Source organism: Phytophthora infestans, genomic scaffold (genome assembly GCF_000142945.1).
Source record: "Phytophthora infestans T30-4 supercont1.235 genomic scaffold, whole genome shotgun sequence".
Classification (NCBI taxonomy): domain Eukaryota; phylum Oomycota; class Peronosporomycetes; order Peronosporales; family Peronosporaceae; genus Phytophthora; species Phytophthora infestans.
Window position 1 is genome coordinate 51,865 of NW_003303524.1, and position 10,788 is coordinate 62,652.

Consider the following 10,788-nt stretch of genomic DNA (forward strand, 5'->3'; position numbering starts at 1 on the left):
TGTGTAGGATGATAGACTATATGGTTGGTAGATGGAGAGCTTCTCTGGACACCCCAAGTCCGGACAAGAAAGCTCTTCTCACTTTTGTTTTTGCTAAGTACCTAAGAGGCAACAACTTCAGGGAGAACAGCCACCTCCCCTCGCCTGCGTCTTCCACTTCAAGTGCCTTCTCAGTTCAATAGTCTTAAGCAGCCCAATGCAATGTTTCTGATTTAATCCTGGCAGTAGCCAGTTGGCTAGGAGGAACGATGAATCCTGCTCACGCCTATTTTAACAGCCAGTTGGCTGTTACCTCCTGCTGGCCTCTTGAAAGCCGGGACCATCACACATGAAGCTTGGAAGGCTAAGTCTCCAAGAAGGTATGCTTTGTAGCGGAAGAAAGCTTGATGGTTCTGGTTTGGTGGGCTGTTTCTCCAAACTCTATTGTCGTGAGCTGCATCCCACAACAAATTGACGTACCCTTGCCACATCATCGCAGACGATAAGAGCATTTACTGCGTAAAATCCTTTTCGCGAATAGTATGCTTCACCTTTCTTTGATGGCTTAGATTCAAGTCGCAACGGCGTGCCATCAACCATACCAATACAATTTACAAACCCATATTTACGGGAAATGCGTCGCGATATTTGACTACGCTCAAGCTCGTCTGGCCACGCAACCGTGCTAGCGCCTCATGTCAGCAACGCGCCCGACGCACGCTGCAGGTAGTCTCCAATAGTCCCTTTACCGATACCAAGAAACTGTGCCTGCTCTGACCACGTGTTGTCATTGCCAAATCTGCGAGCATTGACAACCCCTATTTAACCCGATCAAAAGTTGTGTCGGCTGTTGTACTGTGCTTTGCAAAGCTTTTGTCATTTATCACTATGGTGGGTGCTCGATATTTAGTAAATCGAGGTCATTTTATTTACCGAGGTTATAAAAAGGGAAAGATCGGTCGAGTTAGCAAATCGAGCTACGACAAGCCAAATCTAGCCCTCGTGGTCGATTTACGACAAATCGACATCGATATTATTTTAGACGACCCTTTTTGCGTTTTTGAAACGCAAATCGAGTGCAGATTTAATAATTCCAGGCTTACCTTTCCTTTCTCAGTTTTACGCCGGTTTTTATGCGCGCTTGATCTTGGCCTTAAAACCGAGCGACATTTCCAATAGGTTAGCCCGCATAAATACATGTATTATTATTAATACCGGTACCACATATTATATGTTCTGTAGTACTGCTTAATACCGCTCAGCCTTCATCACTACTACTACAATAATAGTAAAGAGCAACAAGTTTCTTAGCAAGACTGCGTGTCCTACATGCATACCTGTACTTATCTGCACGGGTTCTGACCGACTAGAGCGGTATTTTATCGCTTAGTGGGGTCAGGAGTACCAGCAATATCTTGGACGACTGTGGCATGGACTTTTATATTGGATATCCAGCTGTGGACTAAGCCACCATGGGCGACAATGCATATTGTCATTGATACGACAGTACATAGAGAGCTTTAGCTCCTTTGTTTTCAGGACAAAATTCGAATAAATGACGGATAGACTACCCCAATACTTGACATAACGAATCGTTTAGAATATATTTTTGGACCATCAGATTTGACCGTTTTTCGGGTTAATCTTTGTTCCAAAGTGGTACTCGAAATGACGCATGAACGGCAGACGCAGTTTAGCTCAAGTGTACTCAAAACAGCTTTGACGCAGAGAACACCGCTCGAGCAGGTCGCGACATTGACAAGTATGCAGCAAAAGCGATGCCTTTTGACATCCATGTCCGTTCTGCGAATGAATTGTTTTGCAGCGTTATGTCGTGCAAGGTTATCACCTCTCTGGTCTAGAGTCTAGACCTGGTCTAGTAGACCAACAAGGTACAGTAACCGGTACATAACTGTTGGGCCAGAAACGTCTGACAGAGACAGACAAGCAGCAGCAAATTATGGAGATAATTTTCGCCGCGTCCAACGCGCTCCATAGACGGTTCCAGAAATTACTAATTCTTGGCCTGGTTTCCAAAACGGTACCGGTATTCCAGATACAAGTTATATTTTAGAAAAAAAAGAATTGAATTGCTGTGCAAGCACTTGAAGATCCTTTCATTTATGATGGCATATCGCCATTAAAGGGCTTGCACTCCAGGGTCTCCGCATCCCGACTTGCATCTTCGGCACAAGCAGATGGAGCTACATAATGTAGTACATTGTACAGCCGATCGTCGAGAGGGCTGGGCTCGCACAGCTTTATCACTTCATGCACGGCTTCTTGAGATGGTCACCCGGTCGTTCCCATGTTACTGTGTGTGGACGGAAAATTGCGAAGCTTACAGCAATTGTCCGCGGCTCACTCGGAAAAGAAGCCGCCCCACAGCAAAGCGCCGCACTCGACGCTCGACCTGTACCTTACCACCTCCAGCTAGCAGATAAACCTTCACAATGGCCCGTTTCATGACGTACCTCGCGCTTATGGCCCTCGCCGTCGTGGCAGTGACTTCGCCCGTTTCGGCCATCCCGGACCCGAACAGCATCGCCCGAGCCGCCAACGCTGAAGCATCCACAACGCCCGAATCAGTGAACAACGCCGCCGACACGGTGACCGATAGCGCCGCCACCCTCACGGACTCGACCAGTACTAACACGGCTGCAGCCATTTCGGACAGCATCAGCAACGTGACCACGGAGACAAGCATCAGCGCATCGGGCTCGGAATCGACCGCCGGCAGTAGCACCGCCAAGGCCTCGGACTCTGCGTCAGCATCAGCTGCGGCTTCTGGCTCTTCGGGCTCCTCGCACGTGTCTCCCAACATCGCTCTGGTGTCGGTGGCCGCAATCGCTATCACTGGACTCTTTATCTAAGGTGGTCGCCCGGGCGTCGGGCGACTACGCCCACGACGGAATGGGAACCACGATTTAATTTGATCCGGTGTAGAGTAAATTGGGTCTTCTTTAGGACGATATCATTTAAAAAAGCACGTACATGTTCTTATTGTTGCTGGCTATCTTCGTTCTATGACCGGAAGGAGTATCGGTCACTGAAAAAACATAATGCGGAAATACTACAAATCAAATGTCTTCTTACTGTAAAGGCACAGTATTTCACGGTTAAATTGTACGTATTATAAAAAAAAACTACTACAGTAAAAAAAGAAAAAGAAATCGTCGTCCATTGAGAGCGATGGGGAGGGAGCAAAGGGACCGAGATGATAAGTTACGCGAGAGAAGTACCGACCCTAAGGACCAGACGGAGATACGTTCGATGAAGATCCGACCAATTGGACGACCTCGTGCCGTCGAAAGAAGCGCAGACTCAAAAGCATCAACATCTCGTTCCTTGAGGGATTACCAAAGGTCTTTTTCCAGTCGCTACGCCGCTTCCTCAATACAAGTACAACACTACTTTACTCGACACTTGAGGTTCAACTTTTACAAGGAAGCCTTTACGGGAGGTGACGCCGTTCGAGAGATGTCGATCAGTGGCTCTGCAGAGGACCGACGAAGTATGGAAATGTCATTGTGGGACTCGGATTCATCGAACATGTGCCCCGTGACGACCAGCTGCACAACTCCAAGGTCAACTTCTATAGGCTCACGAAGGTGCTGGAATACGATGATCCGGCGGAATCGCTCGCCTCGGACACAGCGACGCGGAGACGCGCGTCCATCAACGCCAACAATTACCCTGAATAAGTGCTCTCTCGAATGAAATTACGGATCTGGTGGACTACGACTTCGCTACAGCTACAGACGAAGTACCGCACTCGCTACGGAGGAGGCTCTCAATGTACTCGCCAAGGTGCTACACAAGGTGTTCGAGCGGAAGAATAAGCTGCTTTTTTACAAGGGCTTCATTGCTTTCATCGTAGACGCTGAAGCCGTGAACGCCATCCGCATCGCCATTACACACATCGACGCCGTGCTGATTGGACAGGTGTCAAGGTCTGATCGAGCCAATCGCCATTGCAGTCTTTACTTGTACTGTATCCCCCACTGAGCGGCTCGCTGAGGTGAAATTCGAAGCTGTCGTGGTTCATTTCTAGATCTCGCAAGTTTACATGTAGTCGTCTGCGACTTACACTGGGAATGCAAATATAGTTTTTTTTCTGAATTGGGTGGTTTCTTTGAGTTTTAATAGGTAAAATTTAATGTATGTATTTTCCGGTATCTGTATCAGCTAACAATCGCCTCGTCAATGATACAAAGGACGCACTACTGGACAACTTGTGCCTGATTCACTGGATAAATTTGTGAGGATAAGCACTCTTTCTTTGAAAGCATTTTCTTAAATAAATCTATCTGGTTCACAGAAGCTGTGTCGGCACTTCCCGTAGATCCATTTTGCAACTGTTTTTTTCTCTTATGTGCCAAATTTGTTGAGAAGACCCTCCTACTTGATGAAGAATGGCCTGGCGACTGCTTGGCGACGATTAGTTGTGAACACGCGAAAGTTTTGCTCAGTGACCGAATTTGCACAAAACACCTCATGTATTCTCGATGGCAGTGGGCAATTCTTCATAATATAGACAAAATGCCTCTATACTGCAACAGAAAGTAAGACAACTTTCATCAGATCAGCTTTATGGCTGGTGTCGATTGGTACCTTGTACCAAATATCCCGGAGTATGACGTGTCATACTCCTGAAGTGTGAAGTGTCACACTTCATGTAACCGGGGTTCACTTAGGGCTACGTACCCCGTTACATTGTGGCCCAAAGGCGGGTGCCGATTTGGGCCGCCTCGCTGCGCTCGGCAGCTTTTAGGCCAATCGGGGCCACCTTCGCTGCGCTCGGCAGCCAGTAAGAATATTTAAAATATTTTATCCAATGATTTGTCCGGAAAAGCGTGACAGGCACGACAATTTAGTGTGACGGACAGAAAAGTTGCTGTATTTGATGCTTAAGACTAGCGCTCTGGGCGGGCGCTAGGGCATGGTTGGTTGGTGTAGTGTGGGCTGTCTGACTCCGATGCGCTGTGGTGGGCTTAGAGTGTATAGTCAAGACGAAGCTACATATAACATATGTATACTGTGATCTACTTATGTTACGGTTCAAAACAACACCGTACACAATATCCTTAGTGCTCTCATGTAATGCCTCACTGTCCGCCTCTAAATCGTGTACCGCTAGCATTTCTTAAAGTCATTTTTGGAAACATCACATATAAATATGTAGGCGTGACAGCTGGATGTTACAGATAGATACCCGCGTGATAGATTTAGATCAAATGCGTATTGTTGATCGTCATAGTAAAGGTAGACATGGCCTGGGTTTAGCGTGATCTGCAAATGTGCACCATTTTATCCTGGAAGGATTTGTCTATAATCTCATTTGAGCGCATAGCTCCCAAAATGACTCCAATCTGGGGCACCCGAGGTTGCAAATGTAATATATGCTGTTCGGAAGAGGGGTCAGTATTAATGATGCTATGAAATTGGCATATATCGGTGAGAAATCCCAGTTTAGCTGGAGTAAATACGCCTACTCAAACATCTTACCCATCTGCACGTCGTCGTGAGGCAGTCGACACCATATCTTTAATTGCGACGGTCTATTAGAGCAAGGTTTGGTCATCTCCTCGGGCGAAGTATCGTTTAGGGCAGGTAGTATTTGCCGATGGTCACCACAAACATCAATATTATGCCTTAAAATTGTCCCGCTGAGCTCTTTATGATGTTACTGAAGGGCCTTTACACTATCTTTCGCATGCATTGATCATACTTGCATAGCTGACGCACTTACGGACGTATGTGCATAGATACGGGCCGACAGAGTGGCGTAGATCCTTTCCGACTGGCATTTACTGGCTCCTAAATGTATGCCAAACACACAAAGCTACATGGCTGTAGGCAGAGTATCAAATTGTAGTGATGTTTAGACTTAATCTGAAATGTGGCTCATGTACATTATATGAAGTACCTTTGCTGCATACCTATCAGCTCAGCGTGCTATTTGATATGTCCGTGCATATATCGCAAGGTCGTGAATGAGTGAGTATACCACGCGCTCGTGAGAGCCAAAACCTATGTGTAGGGTCACTGTCGCTCTTTCGGTATAATTGCGTCGTCGTGCTGACTTACTGTACTTACGCTTCTGATGTACCAGTCTATATGACCAGGCGCGTTGCTAACTCGGCACATGCCATACCGCAGAGATACAGGATAGCTGACCGCACGTCTGCTCGCAGATATATACGCGCGCGGCGGGTACACGTATAAACATCCCCAGCTCTGATCCCGGCCAATTCGTGTCTACGTAGACAGCTATGTATTCGTCGCGTGTAGTGCTCACTCAGTACTGTAGCTTCAATTTGTGAGCGCACATTAGTGAAATATACGCAGTGAACGTTGACAATACAGATAGCGTGGTCTTGCCTTAGCCCAAGTGAGCGAGTGTACGTGTATGCACATAGAAACGGTCAGATTACAAGGGTAAAACCATGCGCTAATTATTATATGAAACGCGTTCCGCTCTATAGGTGCGTCAACACTATTGGCAGTGCCATAGTCACTTTACCGTATGTGCCGCTCCAAGCCTCGCTCCGTCAACCAGAATACTAAGCATAAACATATGTAGGAAAATGGGGGCCTAAAATAGCATATATTCCAATTACTTGCTCTTCTGCTGCTTCTTTTGCTCGATGTACTTGGCGTTTCGTGTGGTTTGTTGGGCGGCTGCGCCTCTTTTTCTTCTTGGGTACCAGTCAATACCCGTTGCCTTCTTGACGTTTGCCAGGCTCTTCTGGCGCCGTACTTCGGCCGAACCAGGTGGCGGGGGGGCTTTCCCCTCAGTTCTTAACCGCTTTTGGGCCGTTCTCGCAGGCATTACAGCGCAGCACGATGTCCCGCCCGCTGATTGTACGGAATGCGTAACCGTAGTGTAGCCTCCCGCAGCAGACGCAGCACGCCCGGGCATCCGTCGTAGACCGCTGCGGGTTTAGCAGAAGTGGGTCAATATTGGTTTTGCACATGGGCCTCGCCATGTTGCAAACTGTGAAAAAGCATATATAATTACTGACGTGCGTAAAAATATTAGGTATTCTTACGGATACTTACTGCTGGGTGTTTAATATTTAGCAAAATATTAAATAGTATCATTATATCATAAACATGATAATATTTTAACCAATAAAGTACGTCAAAATATTAGCCAATACACGGCCATAAAATTAATGCCGGTACTCACTATCAAACAAAACAAAAATTTAAATTTTTGGCAATCGCTTAAATAATGATATTATTATTTTTAAACCAAACATACTTTTTAGCAATAACAACACGTACCATTCGCGCATGCAGTGCTGTGTCCGGGTGCAACTATAATAGCGCGAAGGTCGTTAAGCCTCTTTTAGTAGTAATAGTACTAATAAAAATAATATCGTCGCTACTTTTAAAAACGTGTGGAAAATAACATCGCAGAGCTTTAACTGCATGGGCTGGTTACGGTGCCATAAAAATAATATCGTCTCTCTTTTGAAAAACGTGTGGAAAATAACATCGCAGAGTTTGAACTGCATGGGCTGGTTACGGTGCCCGATTTGCAGTACATACGATAGGTTTTGCGTAGCTAAATGTAGATACGCAATCGTCAGCACAGCTCGCGTTGGTGCTTACATTCAATCGATGTGTTTCGTTCGCGGCACAAATGTTTACATTACGTCCAATTGCGAGCGGTCTGATCGTGCAACAGATCCAGTCAGTGTCGCAGGTCGGCAGGTATTGCCCAATTGTGTCCGCTTTTTGGCTATTTTTGTAATTTTGGCATAGCTAGGTCGAGTCAGAAAGATAGGCGCGGTCGGTAAGATGGGAGGAAACTGTATAAGACAGGCCTGGTGTAGCCATGCAAAAAGGCAGGAAAAAGCAGAAAGGGAGGAAAGCGACGGACGGACGGACAGACAGGTTACTCGGTAAGGAAGCGGTAAATTATTACCTATACGTGTAAAAGGTATTCCCAGCTCAGTAATCTGCCTCAATAAAGAACACCCAGAAGATCATAGCCTTCAATTTTTATGCGACCGATCTTGCGTCAAATCACTATCTATATGAAATGGTTTTCTAATCTCATTTTTTTTATTGTATACTTCACAATATATGAAGTAGCGCTTCCATTGACGAAATGAAAACATAGGCTTCGCATAAATACTTATGCTTTGTACAGATACCCTAACCCTACCGACGCCCCTGTACAAACTGGAAACCTCAGGAATCGGAAGCTGCTTCCGACTTACTTGATTTTGTATTAGTCTCTGTCTGAAGTACATGTAACTTCCGCGTCCAGAAACAACAAAATATGCAGCTCTCGATTACATGTCCAATCGGAGCACTTTGTTCTATTCGTTTTCGCGAGCACAGAAAATGTGAAAAAATATTGAATGTACAAAAAGTTCGAAGGTGAGCAAAAATAAGTTGTAGAAGGCCTCGAGTGCGTAAAGGAATTGACAAGATTAAAAGTACTATGTGGTTTTGACGAGACTGAAAGTACTATGACAAGACTAAAAATACTACAGCAAGACCAAAAATACTGATGAAAAAATATATTACTTGCACTATAGGTGGGTATGTTTCGACTTTTAACAACCCGACGCTTCCTGTCCAGGTGAATGCACCGTGCTAGCGTATCGATTGTAAGAACATTCAGGTTAAACGCGGCGGTGTCTTTCAGCCAGTGCTTCGTGGAGTATGCATTATAAATTGCCAGTATAGAATCGGTCGCGTATTTGGCATCTGAAGCTTCCATTTGAACAGCGAAATCTCTCACATCACTCCCAATCAGCTAGGCAACACTCAGCCGGCTAGCCAAAACACCACTCCGCTTTCTCTCCAAAGCCGTTCACTCAATAACAGGCCTAAATAGGTGGCGGGCGGCGTCAGCGTTCCAGTACATTTTGTACATATCCCTCCAGTTCTTTGCCGGCGGAAGAATTGATATCGGCTCTTTGCAGGATTCACCGACCGTATGTTCTTGTCTAGTGCTTGCAGTGCGGTGCTCAGTCGGCTGAATCATGGCCACAAGCATGTCGATCTTGTCTTCAATAGATTTTATTGATTTCTCAACGATTTTAAGTCTCGTTTCGATTGACGAGGGGGGCGATGGAACATGAGTCGCTTTGTTACGTTTGCGTCGAGAAAATGTAGTAGGGCACCCTACGTGAGCTTCGCGATCAGGGGCTAAGCTGTCGGCAAGTTGGGTGTCTTCATCAGTTGCTGCTTGATCTAAGAGATATCGCACCAGGGTTTCTGCTGACTCGTTTTGAGTCCACCCAGCCCATCACTTTACCATGCGAAGTAACCATCGTCGTGCACGAACATAAATCTGTACTGGGCGCCAGCGCGGCGGAATGTGTGAGAAGTGAACCAGATATCTCGCCACTGTTGTCGAACGTAGCCCCGGGTGGTCACCCCATTGCGATTGAGATCTCGAACTGCACAGTTAAGCAATGTGATGAATGCATGTTCGAACAGCTTCTTACCCCACTCGACCCGTGTATTCTCGCAACCTGTATATGCAGCGTCTGTCTTGATAACACTCTTCGATATTTTCGATAGCGCAGGGAAAATGTAGTCGCCGTCGTCCCACTTGTGATCGGTTTTTGTTTCAACGTACGTCAGCCATGTCGTCAGCTGAGTAAGTACATCCAGCGGACTCTCGCTGCCATCCAGATAATGCATGTTATAGCAGCGGCCTTCAGCAACTTCTGTCTTCCTTCCTTCAATTTTGTACACGCCATAGCTAATCGAAACTTCGATGTCGGAGGTGCTCGGTCGCACAAGGCCCAATGTAACGTTCTTCCACTTGAGACCGAGCACTTCATTAATCTGGCACATCCCGTAGAAAGCAAAAGCGGAGACAGCGAGGAACCACAAACGACTTTCCTCCGTGAACCCGGGGGCGCTCTTCAAGTGGGAGTGGGGTACTCGGAGCATATCCAACGAAACTAGTGTCGCTTGGCGCTGCGTAAGCGCTGGGTCGGGATACTTATTGATACAAAACTCGCAGAACTTCCTGAAATATGATGCATACACATTCCTTGTGTCCTGCTTAATCGCGTGTGTTGCTGTGTCGATACCTCCTTGTAACAGCTCTTGGAATGATGCGGGGTGTCCTGCCATAAATACGATAGACACTGGCTGGGTATATGCTTGTCGTCCATCCAAAATAACAATGAGCTGCAGAACCAATCATTTCAAGGCTCGTACTTTTAGTCTTGTTTAGTATTTAAAGTCTTGTTTAGTACTTAAGAGTCTTGTTGTTAGGGGGGTCAATCCGATTGGTTAGAATTAAAAGAGAAAATATCCCTTAATCTTCTTCACTATCCTTCTTCACTATCCGAGTCAAAACCAAACACCTCCCGACAGCGACGCTCGTCCGTCAGATCCTTCTCCTTTTCCTTCATCTTGTTCTCATATATTTTGTCTTTCTCGATAAAGCCCGCCATATATATCCCTTCAAACTCAGCTAAACTTGCACAATTCTTGCCTTCTTTGAAGCTGTCAATTTAATCTTGAATTGGAGCTCTGAGAGCTGCGTTTTGGGCCTGTATCTCCTCACAACTGGTAAGCCACCGCTTGACGCGCTCGTTATACGTCGTTCGTAAATAGGCAAGATATTTTTGAAGGCGGACCCTCTCTCCAAAAATAATATGGGCGTCCGCTTCGAGTATTTGTGCATTTGTGCCTTGTACTGACCGAATACTTTGCATGTTTCTTGAAGCAAACTCGCAGCAGGCTCTCCTTGAAACTCTGGTGGCATCCAATGGCGCTTGTCAGGATGCAGAAGAAGGTAGGCCTTTCGGAACCACG

At 46.2% G+C, this 10,788-nt stretch overlaps 1 protein-coding gene across 1 annotated transcript; it reads left to right on the forward strand.

Moving 5' to 3' along the window:
- Positions 1-2,432: 2,432 nt before the first annotated feature.
- PITG_21363 (putative GPI-anchored serine-threonine rich hypothetical protein) lies at positions 2,433-2,852 on the forward strand (the record flags this gene model as incomplete). Its single annotated transcript, XM_002895166.1, has 1 exon — positions 2,433-2,852. One exon carries the CDS (start codon positions 2,433-2,435, stop codon positions 2,850-2,852), a length of 420 nt encoding a protein of 139 aa, XP_002895212.1.
- Between the last annotated feature and the right edge of the window lie 7,936 nt (positions 2,853-10,788).